This window comes from Eleginops maclovinus, chromosome 18 (genome assembly GCF_036324505.1).
Source record: "Eleginops maclovinus isolate JMC-PN-2008 ecotype Puerto Natales chromosome 18, JC_Emac_rtc_rv5, whole genome shotgun sequence".
NCBI classification, from domain to species: Eukaryota; Metazoa; Chordata; class Actinopteri; order Perciformes; family Eleginopidae; genus Eleginops; species Eleginops maclovinus.
In genome coordinates, this window is record NC_086366.1 from 18848281 (window position 1) to 18870992 (window position 22712).

At 37.5% G+C, this 22712-nt stretch overlaps 1 protein-coding gene across 4 annotated transcripts in view; it reads right to left on the reverse strand.

Annotated features, from left to right (window-relative positions):
* Positions 1-5800: 5800 nt before the first annotated feature.
* LOC134879709 (cell adhesion molecule 2-like) overlaps positions 5801-22712 on the reverse strand; it is a 115883-nt gene continuing 98971 nt past the window's right edge. For 3 of the 4 annotated variants that reach the window (XM_063906196.1, XM_063906194.1, XM_063906197.1), the window contains 8 exons: positions 21688-21840; positions 20986-21123; positions 14413-14571; positions 14028-14118; positions 13626-13804; positions 9797-9823; positions 7803-7925; positions 5801-7694 (listed from right to left, as the gene is read on the reverse strand). In XM_063906196.1, the coding sequence (XP_063762266.1) occupies positions 7576-7694; positions 7803-7925; positions 9797-9823; positions 13626-13804; positions 14028-14118; positions 14413-14571; positions 20986-21123; positions 21688-21840 (989 nt within the window). In that variant the 3' untranslated portion in view covers positions 5801-7575. The remainder of the gene's footprint in view (positions 7695-7802; positions 7926-9796; positions 9824-13625; positions 13805-14027; positions 14119-14412; positions 14572-20985; positions 21124-21687; positions 21841-22712) is intronic. The other variant, XM_063906195.1, reaches the window with a different exon arrangement.

Here is a 22712-nt window from a genome sequence, read left to right on the forward strand (position 1 = left end):
TGGCTGTCCATCCCATGAATACTAAATATGGCTGAATTAAACATTTTCTCTCTTCTCACTACATTTAATCAGTTGTCTTACTGAGCTGTCTGTCTGGCGTAATCCCTGAGGCTCACCATCACACTGACTGGCATCATGATGACTGGCACGCTGCTCAAGAAGTATTCAAGCCATAGCAATCCCACTGGTCCATCCCCTCTTTGTATGCACTCTTTAACAGCGACAACCCTACAAATCAAGTGAAGTTCTTCGTGATATGCTTGCAGTGTGCTAGTGTGATTTTTTTGTGCATTAATACAGATTTATATTTATATAAGGGTTAAGGAAGTGGCTGTACGTGCAATCCAATAAGAGCAGAGATTTATTTTCTGTTTCTCTCTTTAACCCTAAACACTTCCCTCTAAACCATGCTGAAGAGATTTTTCACTGAAGTTTTGTGGCACTGTTGTTGATATCCAACATGTTTTAATGTTGGAAATGAAACATATAAAACTGACTAGGGTCAAGGCCTTGCAGAAATCCAGCCTGCCAAAAATGTATTCTATAAGGAAGAAAATCTCACCCTGTACAGCCACATTCGTAAAGAAACCATTTGTGCATTACACACATTGACAGTAGTGTCTGCTTAAAACATCTGCGTGTAGAATTACAAAATACTGGCTTTAGCGCTAATTTTAAACTCTTTGAGAATCATTCACAGCTACTTCAAACCAATACTCAATCTATTTGGTTAATGATATTCTTGTGCAAACTCAAGAAACCCAGAATATTTGATGACAGACATTATTAAAAGCATATTGCAACAACAGACAGCCGTGTAATAAGCCAAAGCATATGTTGTGTTACTGACACTGATTTGAACCAGAGGAATTTAACCTGATGTTCTCCTATGCCATTACTATAAACAGGAAAAAAAAAAAAAAGAGGAAATCTAGAGGAGGAGAGGGGGACCTTGATGATAATGAGGCTGATGCCAATGCCTGATGTCCACCTACATCCAGACAGCTTGCTTCCTGCAGGCACAGCCGTTTGTCAGAACCTTTTCTCAATACACTGTTTACACATTATTATTCTGTTTGCATTGGAGCGTGTTTGTTATTTGAAGATGAAATATCTATAATAGAATACGCAGGATAAATAATGCTGTAGTGGTATGCTAATTAATGATGTAGTTGTAATTGTTTTAAAAAAAATGTTCCTTAATATTAACTGTTATTGTGCTGACAACATTACAAATGATAGTCTTTTTTTGTATGGACAGCACATCATCCAGTTGTTAGATTTCTTTGCATCGACAAATTCATGTAAATCTCATATAATCATATGTACTGTATATCTTACCTTATATCTTAAGGGCGTCAATTTTATATGACAAACATGCTTCTAACTGCAGTTATAAAGCAATGGTTCACAAGACTATGGCAGCAGATAGGAGTTTTGAACTACAGTTTTCAGAGACATGACATTTTTGACAACTTACTTTTCAAATATGCAATAAAAGCAAGTTATTATTTCTCTTTCCAACAATAAGCCAATGGAACATTCTCTTTCCCATATATGCACCTTCATTTATTCACTGGCTAATAAACGATTTAGCCAATAGCACTTGTTTTCTACATCCAATGGAAATGGCGAACCCTGCTAGCATAAATGGAAACCAGGATTAAAAAAAAATAAATGTAGAACTTTAATAGATTGAACGGCTACAAAGACACCTCTGGTAAAAAGCATGGAAATCATATCTTATGACATTCTGTCAGGATTCCGCCTCAAAAGAAAATCTCTGTTATCAAACTATTAAGATTTCTATAGCTGCCATTTCATCGGAGAAACATCAGTCTCCCACTCAGTAATATTCCAACTTTAATTAAGTCTCTGGTGTGTTCCTTGGAAGAATCTCAAGTGCTCAATCCAAACAGATGGCACTCTATTTATGGCACACCTTGTGCAACAGGTACTTCCTTCCCCCCCTCCAAAAGAAAAAAAAAACACTACTCAAGATAAGACTTCTCTTTATGTACTCTCCTGGGCCTGTACGATTCAAAATTCAGCCAAACAATGCTGAAAAAAGTTTGTTTTAATTAGATCTAAAAATACAATATAGAATAAATCAAATGGCAGACAGACAATCCCAGGGCAGGCTATTTAAAGAGGCACCACAGAGAATGTGAGTCAGTGTGGATGAATGAGTTTAAAATACAGTGGGTAGCCCTGTTTCCGTCATCAATCCACGGGCCTGCATGTGGCCTGATTCAAACAGCGGAGCCTTCCAAAGTGGAAGCCCTCATGCAGGAAACAAGGGAATTGTATCTGACTGTACACATTCATCTAGACTAATGGCATGGTGATGCATCCAGGGGGATACACAAGCTCATGTTCTTTGTTCCAGATCATTTGACTCCTTCTCACTTGTACTTGGTCCTGTCACAAGTGGAAGTGTGAGTGATCTGTTTAATCTCATCAAATAGGATTAGGCAAAACACATTTCAAGATAATATTTTACAGCCCTCTGATTCAGCAGCAATACAGATGATGCGTAAATGTAGAAGCTGTAAGTCAACAGGGGCTACGGAAGGTTCAGCTCCACCTTTTTTGCTTAACATAACATGTTCTGTTTGAGCTTATATAAAATTAAGACAACGTTTAGCTAATATAGCTGTGACCATTTTGACAAATCCAGGATCTTAAAGGAGTATACCTGCAATGTTACAGGCCTCAACATGAGATTTGTTCTGCTATGGCTCTTCTCAGAGGTAGCACTTTTTTTTATCACTTATTATTCTGCCCAATTCTCCATTACAATGAGCTGTCAATCAAAAACAAAACTATTTATACAAACAATGCAACCCTGGGCTTCTCTGGGCAACGATAAACGACTCCCAACACAAAGTTCTGAAAATGAAAAAGAAGATATTGAAAAATTGTGAATTTCATCTTCCACTGTCTGCTCTTTGCGCCTCATCTTTTGGTGCACAGGAATGATTACAAGTAAACTCTCCCAAAATATTTGTTCTGCCTGGCAGGCAATATGAAAGATGACACAGTATTAATCAAAAGTAAAAGTACATAGTTAGATGGAATTTTTCCATCTTGGAATGTAATGATTATCGCTATCGGTAAATACAGCACTGACTAAAGATTTGGGTTAACCATTGGCTAACTTCCCAGTGTTCCTAATACCTATTAAATCTGGAATTAAAAATATGATCCAGAGGACAAATATTTATTCATCATTTTTTTGGGAATACTGCATTTGCCTTGCAATCCTACCACATCTTTGAAATCCTTTTATCCTTTCACTTCCCAAGCAAATCGCCCCGGGATTTAAACAAGGCAATTTACATGCTTGGAAAGTGGAAACAAGTGGACTTAATATTATTTCTGCATAAAATGTTGTGCTGTTAATCCAAAAAAGGATCACTATTTGTGTCAGGGTTTAGGGGCTCGCAATGACAAATCTAGTTGTCACTAATTTACAGCAGAACTGTTGAAACTGAAAAAACAAAACCCGAACTGTTTTGATAACAATCAGCTCCAAGTTGCTATGAAATAGGAAACTAGAGACTTGTTGTTTAAACTACAAAAAATGCAAATGTTCATGAAGCACCACACCCAGACTACATTTTCAATTGTGCAGGACTCAAATTTTAAGTTGTGCTGAAGATCTGAGTTTATTCATGTTTTTTTTTTTTTAAGATATCAATTCAACCCTGAAGGATTTTGTCAGAGACTTCTGTTGTACTATGATAAGAGCTTATTGTGAGCTGGAGGACTGATATGGACCCTGCCTACAGGGTACAGTGGGGATCAGTTTCTTCACTTAAGTAAGACTTACAAGGCCTCCTCAGAGGTCATGCTGAGTTTGTAACATTGCCCAGGGTTTGGTTCTCACATTTCAAGGGTAAGGACACAATCCATTTTCCTACTCACTATTTACGATTGCAGATGCCATGTTTTCCCCACTCCATATCCAATTACTATATTATGATGGATTTTCAGCATATATTCTGCCAGCCATTATTCAAAGCAGTCTATCTCAATTTACATAGCTTAACAAAGCACTGAGCTTTTAATAACGCATAGCACTGTGATCGTGGGAGCTGATGTTTATTTGAACGGGCTGAGATTTGGTGGTAATGATTATGAAGTGAGCATTGGGAACTGTCTCTGCGAGAGGGAGAGCGAAGCGTTGTGTGAAGCAGGCAGATGGCTGGCCGGACAGTGTTGATAATGGCAACATTAGTCTGGGAAGCAACATTATGCTCAAGGTCAATCGGAGCTGAAGAATAGAGGGTCATAATGGCCATGTGCTGGAACGAGATCTCCCTTTAAGGATGTCAAGATATTTAATATGAGCTCAGTAATCTGCACAAGGCTATTATACTCATCCTCAAACTTCAGAAAGTTCCCCAGTGCCACTGAGGCAGTGATAATGGATAACAAAAGGTGCATTCTTGGTAGGGTTTACTGTATGTGTAGTATGGGGATTACTAATTATTGTAAGATATAATCAACATTTGTTTTCGTCAAATGTGTAGTTTTTATAGGGCTTTGAAACACAATTATTTTTGCAAAAGATCTGCAGAAGTACTCAACATGTAAATTAAGTAGAAAAGAGGGAGTAAATCCAAAAAGTTAATGCAAGCGTTTAACAAAATGCAGAAAGTATACAGCATTTAGGTACCGTAAAACTAAAACTAAAAATAGTCCAATTGTACATGATTTATATTGTTGAAGATGAGGGAAAGCTATATTGTTTTTATAGGGCTCATCTCCAGACCATAACACTTACCAAACATTTAGCCCTGTGCATGTAATATGCATTTGCATACCATGTAAATGGAAAACATGCATTTCAAATTTCCCCATAGGCTCTTCCCTGAAATATTCACAACGCATATTGCTTTTGATTTTATGAAAGCATTATTTAGCATACTAAACTTTATCCATAGCACATATATAATGCAATTATATGTATGTCCTGTAAGTAAGAAAACATGCAGTATTACCTTTACCTATCTTCAGTGATCCATGCTCTCCTTCCATATTTCACAACATTTGCATAACTTTTATCCCATTTATTTTAATGCTCCAGTGTTGTTCCTGGATATTTTTTTCTTATTTGGCAGTACATTTATTCCATTTGTGTTTTCCTGCTTTTACTATTTGTTTTGTCAATGATCCAATGTAAGGTATCCCCACAGGGATCAATAACATTTATCTTAAGTGTTATCATTTCACTTTCCGCTGAAGCAATCAGCTGCATCCTAACATCCCTGACCGTAATGTCAAATCACAAAGTGGTTTGCCTCCAGTTTTCGCCTCCCAGCCCACTTCCTCTCTCAAGTTTGTTAAAACAAAGGCCACAGCAGCCTACAGCATTGACATCTACGGAAGCTAATGAAGCCCCTTCAAGCATATCGAACTTGTCTCCAGTGAGACAGGGAGGGACTCGGGGAGATTCAAGACTTCCTTTTGTCGCCCTGTATTAATGCACAAATCATGAGCTGAGCTGAGAGCCTCGGGCAATCTTCCTGAGGAGCTTCATGGTTTTTTAATCCTTTAAAACTTTGCGTATATTATTAATTCTAAAGGCTGTGTAATACTCGACAGTTGCATGGAATTACAATTACATTGCAGCTTTTGGACTGGTGCTGTCCATCCACATATGCTTCCTGTTTTATAACTGTAGAGATGCAGACTCGTATTTTGACTGTTGTTAATAGCGCTGTAATTCTCAGGCAAAAAGCATTAGTCTTGAGTGCATTTCAAAGTACAAAACCTAGTCACAACAAAAGGGCAGTTTTGAAGTTGTTCATATTTTAATCCGCACTTTGTCTCTCTTTTTTCTTTTTTTACAGTGGCATAATTGAAAAATGAATATTCAATACTGAGAAAAAAAGCAAACCTCACACATCCCCCATAAAAAGCAAATTAATTACAGTGATTCAAACTTTTTACAAAATGAGTTATTTATAGCATTATACCGAACTAACAAAATAACATGTATGAGCATTGGCAATGTGGTTCAATGTCTTTGATACAGTGACTATATACAGTACAGTGAGGGCATATCTGATTCACCAATGCCTCAACATGTCATTAGTACTGTTTGCAGCAAACTCAAAGGCCATAACGGTGATCCTTGTATTGTTTTTTTTTTATGATACGTTACAGAATTAAAAAATGGAAAAGTTAATGTCAGACAACTACTTTAGTAATAACAGCAATAATATCAATCAATATAGTATAATAAATGTCAATCAATCATAATAATAAATACATATACAGTATTAGACCAGAATTCCTTTTTTTCTTTTTTTACATTTTAAGCAATTTATTAGAATCCCTGTTTGAAAAAACCTTGAAAAATATGAAAAGAATCTCATCAAAGTGATGGGGACTGAACTGACCTGAAACTAAAAGCTATAACCAGTGTTTTTATCTTTTACTAAATTTAAATACTTACACATTATTTACATGCCGCCTGGCAAAACAAACTCTTGTTAGATAAATGGGTGAAAAAAAAAGAGATGTGGAATATGTTAAATACTGTATATGCTAATATACAAATTGTAATGTCAGGGATCCAAAGTTTCAACAATATTGGTCACCAAAATTCACGTTAGCAAAGTATTTTACAGCAATATCCACACATTGAGCATAGTTGTTCAATAAAAGTCAACATAAATAATGAACCCCCACAAGGTTCCACTCATTCAGTTTGGATCTTACATCAATTCAGCAACAAGAATGAGAGTTAACCATCCATGACGAAAACTGTAAGTGTACTGAAGTCTTCTGTTCGACACCATCTCTCCAACAAGACTCATATTGAATCCTGAGACAAGATTTGTTGATGTGTTATCCTTCCGTGTTAGTCCTCAGACTTTGTGCTTTAATTTTCTAACTTGTTTTCCATTGGTACAAATCAACAGCATCAGCAATAACGGAAAGTAACTCAATGCAGAAATATACAGACAGTGCTAAGAGGGATTTGATTTCATCTAGAGCCAATCACATAGATTGTGCTTCTATGTTTTGTAAAAGTATTTGATCAGTTTTATGTTATTTCATGTATGCAGTATGGCTGTTATGGATCAAGCTTCAGGCAACATCCAAAACCACATTTTAACCTGTTTAGTGTTAGATAAATGGATACCTATACTGTTCTTAAAACAAAACATTTAACTTGAACTAGAGTTGAAACACAATTATTTTTGCAAAAGATCTGCAGAAGTACTCAACATGTAAATTAAGTAGAAAAAAAGGAGTAAATCCAAAAAGTTAATGCAAGCGTTTAACAAAATGCAGAAAGTATACAGCATTTAGGTACCGTAAAACTAAACCTAAAAATAGTCCAATTGTACATGATTTATATTGTTGAAGATGAGGGAAAGCTATATTGTCAGCCAATGCTTTGAATACAAGCATAATCCAAGTATGAGCCTGCTGAAGTATACATAATAATTATAAATGAACTAAAACAGATCATGTCGTGAGGCTGAGGCAGCATAAAATTGCATGTCTGCTGTCAAAAGTTGTCATGAAACAATGAAAAAATGTAACAAAGGTCTAAATGAAGTACTCCTTCTTTTCCTCTGCATGCACATGGTTTCCCTCAGCATTGATGATTGCTGTGTCAGCGTCGGGGGCATCTTCTGCTCCTTTGGCTTCGTGTGTTAGATACGTCCCTGTAGACATACAGAGCGACACTGCAAGTTATCTATATGCCAAATAAGCCTACACTTGCTTCAAGCTAGAAAATTGTTATTCATGGTAGCTCAAGTGACCTATTTTACCTTTATGTCTGGCCAGATATCGTCCAAGAACTATTATCAGACACAAGGTGATGAAGACCACGACTGCAACCACACCGCCAATTAAAGCGTGGTCAGGTCCATGTTGTCCTAAAGCATTAGGATCTGAAACAGACAGAGAGAAATGTAGGAAAAAGTAAAGAGATATTACATCTGCAAGATGATTCACTGCTGTCTAGTGCATGTGTAGACATATAACGAAAAGCAATTTAAATATTTTATTCCTGCAATCATCATTTTTTTTGTACATGTTTCTTTAAGATTAAAAGCAGAACAGTCTCAAAAGAGCTACTGTCAAATGTCGACCGACCTCCTTGATGTCACTGCTCTGAAGTGCATGTGTGTAGGTTTAAAACATGTAATTGTATTAAATAAAAAATGTGTCAACAGTGAAAAGCTGCAAGACAACTGAAGTTTTGTTTTCTTTCCCCAAAGTCTTTACAAATGCTATTTTTAGTTTTCCCCTAACCCACCGCAACATTCGGCTGCTGAGGATCATGTTTTTTATAAATAAGTGTTATTTAACACAAGGCGTCCTCCGGGCAGGGAACGAGCTGAAGGTCTCCAAGGCAAGAGCATGTTTTTGTGTCAGTCCTGTAATAACCTGTAAGTGGCTGTGTCTCTACTGTGCACCTTGTGTGCTCTCATTATCTCAAGCTGATGAATGGCTATGGCTTGTGCTCAGTTTTGCAAAGTGACCCTGGAAAATGACGGCGGCAATGTTCCCTACATACCTTGTTATACTCCTCTGTTAACAGAATGCAACCCTCATTTTCAGCAACCCGGTGTGGGATGTTAAAAATAAAAAGAGATGGAACTGTGAATCGTGCAGTCGAATAAACTTCATGCAGAATAGAATCACAATGGCTTTCTTTTGTGAGTCACAAGCAGGCACTTCAGACTTTGAAGCGATAACTGTTCTGGTACAACAGTTCAATTTATCAATTTTGGTTGCATGTTGATGGACATAATGATCTGTATGGGTGACTTCACTGTCAACAAGGAGCATAAGCAATTTTCATATCACACTCTGCTGGTGCATGCTGCACACAGGAAAGAGACAAGCTGAACGTATATTCTCGACACATCTTACTACTCATGTTTCCCCCTCTAAGTGTGACAAAATGAGTATTCATACAGATAATTGAGCTTAAATTCAAATGTAAATACACTGATAATTCCTATGTCAATCCTAAACAATTTACATAAGGGCAACATTTAAAATCAAGATGGTTAACATTTATTAAAACTATTTTCTTTAAAGATTAGGATGACACGTAATAAACTACACACTCCGCTGTGAACGAACAACCACAAATATTTCAGCAGCACACAGAGGCATCAATGACTACATTTGCAAATTTTTGTCTGATATAGTGTTTGGTCACTTTAAGACAACATAAAATGTGAATATTGGTTCCATCCTTTTCTCATCCTGTCTGCAAATATACTCCATGTTCTTTAGACCTTATGAATAATACTGTATTTATAATGTAAACATCACAAATACATCTCAGAAATACCATATCTAACTAAACTAAAGCAGCAAAAACAAAATATGAAAATAGAATAGATCATGAACATAACTAGAAAAATATGGTAAATGGAAACATTTACATGTAATCAAAAGAGTGAAAGACTGCTCAATAGTTTTTGGCTTTCCGTTCGATTTATATGGAATCACAAGATCTGAAATTAGATATTTACACACTGGCCTTGATACAATCTGCCGCCCAGCTACACTCAGATAGATCTGTCTACTTCGTTGTGCAAAGACAAGGCAAACCAGAAACACATTGTGTGATAACTTATGCAGCCTGTGACATGGCTGGAGGGAGTCTGCATAGGAAGCATCCATGCAAGGTGATGGTTTGGCTCATGCTGTGTGGAGGCTGTGATGTGTCCTGACCCAGATCTTGATCCACCATCACACACTGTAAATCTGGCTGGCAATGATCGTCCAGTGGGATATTTACCTGTTGTAGGCCCTGGAAAGTCTTTGGCTGTTGCCATGGTTGCAGAGAGTGACAGCAGTAAGGGAAGACGAGGGGGACAACACCGTGATATAAAAACGTGACCACAAAGTTTGCAAGAAATATGAGAAATTTGCAAGGTGTGTTTTTACAGAAGTGATTGAAGCGATGCTTGCTGTGACAGCTGTGAACCTGCCTAATCGAAGTTACTGGAAATGGACCCAGGGGGAGCAGCTCAAGATACATCGACAGGACCAGCTGAAGAACATAGGCTTACAAACTGAGAATTTAAGTGTCTTAAATTGGCTATGTAAATCCTTAATATGTCAGTCAACCAGACAATTACACATATTTTTATTCAAAAGACAGTTACTTTTTTATGCTTTAGTAATAGATAGGGATCTTCTGGTCACCAACATTGGTTTTGTTGGGTTTATAGGTTGAAGCTTGAATCTCTGAGACAAATGTTTTAAAGTCTGGGCAAATAAAACCAGCACTTTAACAACAACTACTGGCCAGGCTATGATGAAGGTTAGGCAAATCGCAAAAATGTCTGCAATATTGAGTCCAGCTTTTAAAATCACAATCTTAAAATTCAAAAGTAACCTGAGAACGTTTTTTTTTTTTACTCACCAATAGTTATGTGTTTTTTATGAACTGAATGTAAGCAATACACAATTTCAAATATTAACCCAAAAAGGGATTTTCAAGTATTTGAAAGGAATACGTGTTTGCTAAACCTCAAGGAAACATTAAATTGCCATCCAAATGCCACAGGTCACCTTAAGATGTCATGTTGATTATCAAAATAAATCACAACCCAAATCTAAAATAACATTTCTGTCTTCTCCATCGCATCAACAGAGCTGTTTGGACTGTTAAGGCAATTAGCATGTTTTACCAGTGGAGTGCTCTTTAGGCTCAAGGTGGAAAACGTCATACAAACACTACAACATGGTTTTCCATCAGGAGAGATGAACTGAAGTAAACACATGGAGTGTGCGATTTTGGTTAATGTTATTCAAGGGTAATTGCATGTGTTCTTATAATGGTAAAAATCGCTCAGCCTAAGTACAAAAGTATAAACACTAATGTTTTCTATTTTCTGCTTCTGCGAAGATGGTAATTTGTGCAGTGGTTTGCGAACAGTAACAACCTGATGTGGTAATGCTCTCCTACACAGTCTGCATATTGTCAGCTACCAATAATAATAGATAATCAGAAATTGTTACAAAAATACTAGGAACAGCTAGTTGACAGGGTATTGAATTCATGAAACAATGCTATTTTCTAGCTCAAAGCACAGTTGTTTGCTCATCAATCATCAACTGTGTGTTCAGCGTCATGTTGGTGGGTGCATGGAACGTTGAGGCGGGGCCATGGAGGGGCTGCAAGCGTACCTGCAAACGCAGCTGTGACTGCCTATGCCTGATGTGGGATTGTCGGCATTAGCATACTGGAAGAATAGAGGCTAGAGAGGGAGTCAAGGGAGCTGAAGATGGAGGCACTAGGAACAGGGTGGGAGCAAAAACAAACCTCTCCGTGAGGAACTGGTTCAATATGAGAAAACTTAAAGCAAAAATAAACAACACAAATCAATTACTGCACGTGGCTAGTGCAGTGGTTCATTCTGTTCTATCACCTCAGTGAATACAGGCAAAATAATAAAAACAAATGCACAGATGATGAAATACAACAGTTGCACAAATGACATGAGTTCTGAATGAGTAAATTCGTTCAGCAATATCTTTGGTAAATGGATAAGTCATACAGGAAGGACTCGTATGTCTTACATCTATTACATTTTCAAAGCGATTGATGATGGGTTGGTAAATAGTCTACACACAGGGAATGTAGAACCAATCATGTGTTCCCCATGTTGAGGTAAACATGTAAGATAATTGAGATGTGAGGGCTGCGGTTTCTCAATCAGAATCAGTCACTTCTTAAATGTGTTTTACTAAACGACTATCTGTTACTACCACTCTACATCTCACCCAGAGTAATTCATATACAGTGGTTCCTTGCTTTATTTAATATAGCGTACTAAGGAGCATAATTGCAGACGGTGATAAATTGCGGCGAAGCGATGACATTTATTGCTTCTCAGCTCTCCTGTCATTAGCAAATTAGGCTTAGAGGCTGAGATGATCCAGTGAGACCCGGCAAGTATTCAGCCAGACACGATGTAGCTCTGAAGAATGACTGTCATCATCGGTGGAAATGAGCCCATCTCACACATCCTTTACCGGCTCGACTCAATTTTTCATACTTCCCACCAACATGGGTTTTTGTATTTAGTGTGAGAGGACTGCCGAGGGTTTTTACAATTAGCGATTTCCTCTCTTAATCCGCCAAGAATTTGAAACTGCTACCTGGCACATATACCTCTAGCCTATGACTCTAAAACCCCAGGTTGAATCAACAATTTGAATGATTCTGGATTGACTGTGAAATGCAATGATTGAAACGTTGGTCTATTACATGGCTCCCAGATTTGACAGGATGATATGGACTAGTCTGACACTGCCGCCTACCCCTCAACGAGCATAATGAAAAAAACAGTGACATAAGAAAAGCTGTATGGACGAATGTGTCATCCTTCTTTTCCTCCGCTTTCTCTCCCCAAAAGCCTTTAATATCGAACAAAGAAGCTGCTGTGCATCCACTAACTGCCTGAGAGCTTAAATAAGTCCAGCATCTGAGCCGTGATAAGTCGCTCCCAAACAAACTGTGGGACTGTCTAATTGGCAAAAAAGAGAACAAATAAATCCATGTTGGATTTTAATATTCAGCACTTGTTTTGTATTTTTACTTGGCAGTATTTGATAAACTTTATAAATGTGTGTGCCACAGAGTTCTTAATGATCCGTTTTCAACACCATGCTGTCTTTATTCTCTCAGCTGCTCCACTGTCTCTGGATTCATTTATCTCTCTCCCAGGCTGTATTTGGAAGTTCCCTCATAGGAAAAGACCAACAATTAAACCTGTGGCAAAACTTACAGTGCATTGAGGTAATCCAAGTTATTCACAGTTCCAAGACAAGATTTGTCATTAGCCTTAATTTCTCAAATGTGGACATGTTTTGCGAAAAAATATGTCTATATGATGATTAATACAGATATTCTTTTTGTATTTCCTTACAGCCTCCATTAAGCCGTCTTCATGTTACTACTCAGAAAGAATTGAAACGTTCAATCATGTGTAATTTGTTGACATAATTCATTGCGTTTCAGTTTTTTCAGTGTATTTTGTCATGGCATCGTTGTTACATTTTCTGCTTAGCCAAGAACTTTGTGGTTGGTTTAAAGCAATACAAACCAGCCAGAGTGTTTTCCTTCTGAAACAGAATGATAATGGGTCTGCCAGAACGTATACTAACAACAAGAAAGTGTTACAGAGATCAATCTGGCAATGAGAAACTTCAGTATTTCTGTGAGGTCATGCAATGAAATCATTTTGCACTTACAACAAGAATATAGTATTACTTTTTTCCCATATTTTCAAAAATGATTTAAAGAAGGAATTTTGATAGGGAGAGAAACATTCTGGTTCCTGGAAATGCTATTTGATTCTTTTGAATGTCTTTTATTTTTAATGTAGCCTTTGGCATAATGCTATTTTTAATTGGAGGTCCTTTGAATTCATTATGTGCACTGGCTGAAAATCTAACAATGAATTTGCTGGAGTGTCGAGCCCTCTGCTGGCTTTGTGTATTTGTAATGAACACTAACCCTCTTTGAGTAAGCACACAGTGTGCTGCAAAGCCTTGAGCATGAAGCAACAGCGAAACTGATCATACATAACAAGACAAACCATTACTGTACCCACCATATACAAACAGAGGATATTCAGCACTGCTGGTCCCCAGGTGGTTGCTGGCCTCGCAGCGGTATGTGCCATTGTCTGTTTTATTTAGTGTGGTGATGGTTAGTTCCCTGCCTTCCACAATCATACGCTCAATGTCTGGCAGCTCTCCTCCATCTTTAGACCACAGCACTGGTTCAGGTCTGGTCAAGAAAAATACCAAAAATGATCATTTTTCATCATTGAACAAATTATTTCCTTAATGTTAAAACAATTTATAATAGGAACAAATATTATGCAAAGGAACAATGAAGAAAAACTGAAGAAAATAACATTCTGTAATCCCATTTAAGTCGAATTTTAGCAATTTTTTAACATACAAGAAAATGCCATCAAATTTAATTTTGTAAATATATGTCAACTTACATTGGGTTGCCTGTGGACAAACACTCCAACTTAAAGTATTGCCCTTCCTGTGGATACATTTGTGGCTGTCTGATCTCCAGATGTGGAGCATCTTTAAAGAAGGGAACAAAAAAGAATGGAACGTTACCACAGAGCTGAATATAAGAACCTTCTACTTTAACACTGACAGAGTAACACAGTAGTTATTTCTTTACCCACTGGGCAGCTCCCATATCCTTGTTCTACTTTGGTACTAATCCCTTACCTGCAAACTAATCCTACACTAATCCTGAGCAAATGCAAAGCTAAACCTGCAGACATAAAGGTAATCTCAATCCTTGTATTTCTTCTCATTGCTAATCTCACTCCTAATCCAGCTTTGCAGGGTGTGTATGACTGCACTCACAGTGGACCTCTAGGACCTCGGTTGCCATGTAAGGTTTCGACAGAGACATATGCTCCACGCTGCAGGTGTAGGCGACCCCATCATCCCGTCTGTCCACCTGGAACTGGAGGCTACTGCGCACTGTGAAGGATTTTCCTGTGGCATTCAGCTCCTTTGTGCCTGCAGACAGTCAGAACATGAATATGAGTGGATTACTAATTTTATTGGGAAACAGTTCTGTCTTTGGTGCAAGCCCTTCATGCAAAAACATGTTTTTAGAAAGACACAGTGAAAAACTGAAATCAGTTTCTACCTTAACTTGTGAAACATGAAATTTTATTTTGAGATGTAGCTTTTCTGACATAGACAGCTGCAGTGTTGTTGTTGTTGCTGTTGTTTTTCTCTGCATTTCCTTTGAGGGAGAGAATCCTTGGCCTTTGAAAGTCAAGTCAAAGTAGAGTGAATAAGGAGGGAGAGCAGTGTGAGCATTGACTCGGTTGGTTGGGTGTGTTTGCTCCTCCAGGACCATCTCTCAAACATCCCAGTCAACACAAACAGACACAAACTCTCCGACAGTGCAGAGTTTCCATAGTTGTAGTGACACCTTTCCTTTCTCTCCTCTCTTTTGTCTTCTTGTCCACACATTCACTCTTTTATGCAACTTCAGATCTTGATTTGTTTGTTTTGTCCCTGCCCTGCAATGCCATCTTCATTTAGAGATACCTCTTAACTTATAATTGGAAGCATTTCTTTGTGGTTTGCTGCTGCTCTCCTGTCAAAGCTTTGTGTGTTAGCATAGCTTTTTTCAGGAAAAAGCTTCACAAGGCTACTGATGCACCTGAACAAGGCAAAAAAAGACAAAGGCATTACTTCAGGACTGTGTCAGAAAGACTTTCACTTCTACTTCTACCTTTCTCCCCCCATCCATTGCAAACAATCAATACATTCGTATGTTCACACTCCACTACCTCACTCACAAACACACACACACGCAGCATACAAATTGTTCAATCACTTGGTCTATTAAATACAGAAAGCCCCATGCAATGAAACCTAGAACACCGATATGATCATCCCTCTTGGCTGATCCGTGCCATTTGTTCCACAGCTTTTTTTCTTTTGGAACCGCTACTTTTACTATGACAGCTTTTGCTATTTTTCTTTTGCCATTACACTTGCAGTTTGATGATGATCCTTCTTCTGCACAAAATGATTTAGTCTGTCTTATGAGTTACATATAATTCATTACTTTAGTGTCTACACATCACATGAACATGACTGTGTAAGCTATGTGAAATGTTGGTTGTTGTACTTTCTAGCAATTAACTTAAAGTATGTGCTTCTTCCAGGTCTGATTTATATGATTTATTAAAGGGTTCTGTATGCAAAAAAAGCTTGAGTTTAGAGCAGAATATCATTGATAGTAAAAAGAAAAGATAAAAAAAGCCTAAAAAACATGGCACTTCTATTGATAAATACAACACAAATTAGATTAATTTTGAGACCTAATTTCAAACATCACATAGAATTTAAACAAACAGGAAAGTCATATACCATGCATTTTGCCCTGAAGTACAAAGGGAGATAGTAAGCATCTCTGTGGCGACAAACACAAATCTCTCCAGCATTGTAGGAGCTGTGGTTAAAGAAGCTGTCAGCTTGTTTCAAGGTGGCTGCTAGCATGGCTAGAGAGCATGCAGAGGCATTTTCCCTAAGAATGGGAACGTGCTCAGGTTCACCTCTTTTGAACCAGAACCCCAAAAGGCAAGCAGATATACATTCAGGCAAGTGGGCTCCTGTAATCACCTTGTCTGCATCTGCAAAGAAGAACCTTAGTTCTTAGTTAAAGCAGAATCTTATTTTTTCTAAATGCGTATGCCTGTTATGTTATACTAAGAGTAATACTCGGCTTTTGGCTTCACTTCAGATTTATAATTGTTTTATGATCATTGCGTCAAGTTGTTCTCAGCGTTGCGGAAATAGGTGTGTAACAATTTCAGCTTTTGGTTATTTTATGAAGGCCTTGGAGGCATTCAACAGCACATTTATTTTTTTCCCATGCAGCTATTTTAGACTGAACTTCTTTTAAGGCTATCACCTAGTGCTGAGTGCCATTTGCAGCTTACTGCCTGTTGACCAATAATTACATGCTCAAGGTGCAAAGAGGCTCCTCTACACTCTCTAATTTGAAAAATATATTTTTATATGATATGCCTAATAAGGATCTCAGTTTTTTTTGCATGTCTAGGCTTGTTTCTCTATATAGAAAGATTTACTATGCAGTAATTACTCACTAAATGTTCATTTTTTTAAATGTAAAAACTGTTGATTTTCTACCAATCAATGTTGCCTTGGGTAGTAAAATAGTAAAAAATGCTTACACATTAATACAATACTATCCATGCTAACATGTGGTTTTAATCCACTCATTGGAACTAATAGCCTATGATGGTATTGTTCCATATTCATTAAGCCTTATTAGATGCCTGTAACATATTTATTTATTTATTTGATAAAGCAGTTGTCACAGCTGTTTGAAAAGGCTTCCTTGGTTAACTTAAAATAAACATCAATGTAGCTACCACAACACAAACGGAACAGGAAAAAAAAACCCGTACAATGCACAATTTGTTAATGATAACACTTACATGAGATGGATATTATATTAAGTATTTCAGGCCTCGGAAAAAAACAACAACCATTCTATTTTTCACTTTAGATTAATTGTAAACATTTCTTTACAACAAATGAATCTAATGTTTGATTATATGTTCTTCTGCTACAACTAACACACAGGCATGCACATACTGTACTGTATTGACATCTTCTCCCAGCACACAAGTGGGCTCAGTAGGGAACACAGTATTAAACAAATGGTGTCTAACTGTCCTTTTAGATCACAGTGCACATTATTACAAATGGCTGAAAATGTTGAATCACCATTCATATATTCAGAGCTGAAATGTGTATTGAGCTCAGGTCCCTTTTTAAAGCAGATGATCCTCTGGTGCTGTATTGCTGTTATGAAGATCAATGCAGGGTGTATCTGGGAATAGCAAAGTGTTGTCTGTACTTTCAAAATAAATTCAACAGAGCTGTTTAAATGACCCAAATGTATTCCCAAGGTTATTTAGCAAATACATATAGATAATATATCTATTTTTTACAATGCTGCAGTTGATAACAAGTTGTATCTCCCATTTAACCACTCTATGTAAAAATCCATAAACCATCCATAACTCTCTTTAAGTTCCTCCATAGTTTCAAGGCCCTTAAACTTGATCTGTTTCTTGATATAGTTCTGAAGGGGTAAACAGATGTACAGAAAGATTGAGTGTGTATTGTCTAAAAATACATCAAACCCCCCATGTAAGGCAATAAATGTGAGAAAACACTCTGTGGTTCTTCAGCATATGCTTGTATATTCCTGTAATGTGTTTTTATAATTCACCAATATTTCGCAGAATGCCCCCCTATGTGAAAACTGAGAGAGGAAGTATATAAAGCTACTATAGAAAAACATGGAGGTGGTTATTTTCTAAGGGTTGGGTCCACAGGTGTTAGAATCATATTTGAAAGAATGTCACAGTTGACCTGAGCGTACGCTGAGCTCCTCAGTGATTGAGGCACTTGATCATGGCCTTGATGAGGATGATAATATAAAACTGAAGAACAGAAGTAAACGATTATTTACTTAATCTTCTCAGAAAAAGGGAACAAACTATGAACACCGTCTCATTTTCAAAAAAGTCAGCAGACCAAGAGAAGGAATGATGTTGCCTTCATTCAGCACTATCCCATAATGCATGAGCTTACAGAGCCGAAAGATGGCAGGGTTCCATTGTTATAGATTTAAAGTTAAACAGGCCTGTTCATTTTGTCATGTTGGGTTTTCATTCATAATGCAATCAGTCAACAACAATTAAATCATACACTTCAGAAGCATGTTTTTATTTAATTGTGTCTGGCATACACCAGTAGTTAGGTCAAAATGTGTTGCCTGTTATATTCATTAGCAAGTGTTGTGTATCTTTTGTGTACGCACGAGTCAAGGTTTGTGAACTATGCTGTCCTTAATCTTTCAGGAATCAAAATGAGAAGCACAAAAAGCACAAAGATTTAATACTCAAATAATGATAATAATAAAGATATTTCAACCCTCTGTGCCACTGTGAAAAGGAATATATAGGTCACTTTACGTATGCAAAATGTCAGTGGGTGGATTTTTCCGCAATAGATTATCATTTGAAGCATAGCTGTCATTTGCTGCATAGCTGTCATTCAGGCTCTATACTCTGCAAACAAATGCATTGACACTGGATGACAGTTGCATATTGACATTTGTAATGGTGTGTGCTTCTAATATAAATAGTTGAAAAACAAGTCATTAGAGCATGAAATAAATATGACATGTTTTTGCTATTACACCTGCTGTTATCTTGGAGCCTTGTAGACTGGTCCCCCAGAGGGGATAGATTTGACTGACAGCAGACACTGGCGGCAATGATCTACCACAGAAGAACCAATGGCAAAACATGCTGCTCCCAGCACAAAGTGACTAAAGAAAGCATTAAAGCAACACCTACAAAAGACTTGGATCAGGGGCACTGATTGACACTCCTCCTCTTTGACACTTTGACATGGAAATGACGTTTTAAGTCAAGCCCTCCAGTCTCCGCTTTGTTCTGTTTCTCTCTTTGACTTGCAGATGCATCGCAGCAGGTCTGTTTGCCTTTATTGGCTTAATAAACCATGTTTCCAGGTAAAACTAATAAAAGCACATTTAAATACCAGGCACCAGTTTTGGACAGTCTTGAGGCAAATCATTTTTTTCTTATATATAAATATGGAATTTGAACAAACACATTATTGTTCATATCATACAGTAAATAAAAATATAGGGAATCATGACTTAATCTTAATAATTCTTTATGCACTTCTGTGTATGTCTGCTGCCCTTTGGTTTTTTAACCTCAAAAATACGTTAGAGCCTTTAGTGAATTTGTGCCACCCCTTAAACTCTGCTATATTAACTTTTGGGATTAGTTGTATGTGCCTGTCCATATTATATGATGAGCTTTGAAACTGTATTTTAAAGTTTACCTCAAGACATAACACACAAAAAAAGATCATCTCAATGCCTCTTGAGATGGACAGCAAGTCTGGTCGTGACGCTGTAAGCCGGCTCTCTACTGGCCTTTCAGGAATCTACGTGTATGTCATTTCAACAAGAAAACTTCATATCCTGGCCCGTCTCCCATCAATCATCATGCCATGTTGGGCAAACACAGACAGAACCACCAAGAAAAGCTCTCTGGTGCAAATCTTCAATAAAGAGCAACTGTCACAGTGAGTCTCTGCAGCGGGCTCTGTTACATTAAAGAGCTCCACACAGCTTACCTCTGCCATCAAATTGAGGAAAAACATTCCATTCCTGTTTTTTCTTAATGTTTTTGTCTTTTTGTGAATTTCTAAAGCATAAATAAGACGGTGATAAATTCTATAAAAACACAAAGTACAGAGCTTCAGACAGTTTGAAAAAAGGTGTACAAGAAAGTGTAAGCTTGTAAGGCACACTGTGAGAAACCACAAAAAACTTCAGCTGCATGGTTTAGTGTTATCAGCACACATTACGCTGCTCCATCTGCTGCCTAATGCATTGTCTCTGTCAATGTTTTTTCTTTCCATCTGGGTGAAGCTAGTTATGTGGCCTCTGTGAGTTTGCATTCTAGAGTGTTCTTGTATCCTCCTTAACTCAAATGACTAATCAAATGCGGCTGTTTGAAAAATAAAGCACCTTAGAGCCTCCTGCGGAACGAATGCCCAGCAAGATCAACTCATCACATGCAAACAGTGCCAAGGTACAGAGAATTTCAAACCGTTTAATTAACACCTGTGTTTCTTTGAAGGCAGACAAACATGAAACACAAATCTTTAACACAGTCTCCAACAACGAATGAGTATTTCTATTTCTTTGTCCACTCTTACAGCAGTGTAAGGATAGCCCTCTTTGAAAACCTGATTCCTCATTTTGACGTAAACTTTGGCCTTGAGTTGATTATCTAACCCTAACCCTAATCTACACAATTTTCAAGTCACAAACCTAAGCAAACGTGTCAAACATTTGCTGGTCTCAGCTTTTAAATTGTAAGGACTTGAAGCTTCTTAATCATTGTAAATGTAAAAGAAGCAAACTTTTGAGTAAACATTTGTCTTTTGGAGGATCACCTTTAGTATAAATCAACCAGCTGAGTCATTGCTTTATTGCAACTAACAGTAAAAGCAGAATGTTGTGGATGTACACTTGACCTTAAAATTAGAATCAACACGAGATTTTATGTCTTCACCTTGGTCAGGTAGGGAGATGTGGATGGCTCTGTTACAATCCAGCAACTTTTGGAGAGCTTCCAAAGTCAGCAGCAGTGCTGGCTGTGAGCCAGGCGAACAGGCAGTGCTAAACCCCCGGCCAGTGAACAATGCATGAACACAAAGGAAAACAGGAAGCAGACTGACTTGACAGAAAAGATGTCTCTAAGAGTGTACATGAGGTAACAGAGGATACGATGCTCTGTGAAATCGACACTACATGCCTACCTTGAACCTCCTTGTCATTTCGGAACCACTGGATATTGGCAGCTGGTTTGCTGCCCAGTGTGGAGCATGTAAGGGTGATTATGTCCCCCTCCATGGCAGGTTTGGTGAATCCTGTGATTTCCGGTCGTCCTGGCACACCTGTAAAGCATGGAAATATAAATGCAAAGAATATACTGAATACATGAATAGGGCTGTGTTTTTCTGATAAAAAAAGATTGAGAATAATTTACTCTATTCAGATATTCACGCTTCCTTTTCTCACTAGCATTATCATAATACATAACTTTGACGTTGATGTTAGATTTTTAGGCAGGAAAAAGGGTATGATAAAAACAGCAGAATTAACACAGCAGGTGGTACTTGGGAAACTAAACATAATCAAATAAAGGAAAAATTAACATATCCAACATTTTTCTTCAAGATGACTGAGGCTGATGAAGGTCATCGTAGAGGTGACCCAACACACCTATCTGTCTTACACAGGTGTGAAAGGATTTTATTATTTTTGGTTGTCCTGACTGGCAGACAAATACATTCAGTAGCATACTAGCTTGCAAGCTTGGTGTGATCCTGAATTTGAGTAAATAAGGGTCAAATGTATTGCTTGGTGGAGCAAAATAGCATAGTGCCTGTATTCATGTTGAAAGAACATGTAAAGTAAGCCACAGTGCAAAGAGGCTGGGGCAAATTGGACATGCTCACCCAGAACAGTGAGAAAGGCCTTGGTGGTCTTGACAGGCATGGTGAAGAGCGAGCAGGTGTACAGGCCATCGTCTGAAAGGCTGACGTCACCGATTTTGATGGTGAGCTCCTGCGATGAAGCCCGTATCAGCTCGATTCTGTTGTCCCTCAGAGCTGTGTAAAGAAGCAGGCAAAGAAACAGAGTGAACAGAAACAAGTCAGAAAACTCAGATACCAATGGGCAAGTTCACGCTGAGTACAGTGATGGCAATTGGCTTGTATAAATACTATTTGTTATCCCGATGAATCCTACTAGTTCAAGGCCGAAGGCACTGTTCTTTTATTTCAAATAGTTTTTAAGTGCATCAAACACACATTGGGGCCAATGGCTTTAACCCTTATTACATTAACATTGTTGCAAAGTCAGTGAGCTTCATTTGCAAATAGCTTACGATTAACATATCTATTTAGGTAATCATCAAAAATTCAGCTCATCATTTAAACTCACTAATATTTTCAGCAACTGACTCTGGGTTGGGATTTCTAATTTTGAACATATCCTGGTATCATTCAAACCACTCAGTGCTTGTTGTTTGTAATTTCCACTGTAACGGTACGCTAACAAATAAAGTATAGATAAGAGCAGAGCAATATTTCATTCTTTCATAGTGGTATTAATAATAACATGTGTTTGTAGTATTCATGTCATTTGTCTAAACAAGGGATTTTAAGGATGTTTTAATAAAAGCCTAAGAAAATAGAAAAGTAATACATAACCATTGAACACAATTTCTTCTATTGGACCTCAATTACATTATTTTAGATTAGAATGTTAATAGATTGGCAGTGTTCTGATAAGCATCAATATTAGTCAAATATTGTTATGATATAACAATATACAAATAATTAACTACTACCATGACCAACACAATGGGAATTTCTTTAAAGAAAAACATTTCAGAGTTTTCCTTAAACACACACACTACTGCTCATTCAGACTATAACACTGTAAACCTGGGAAAACCACGCAGCACAGCTGAAAAAAG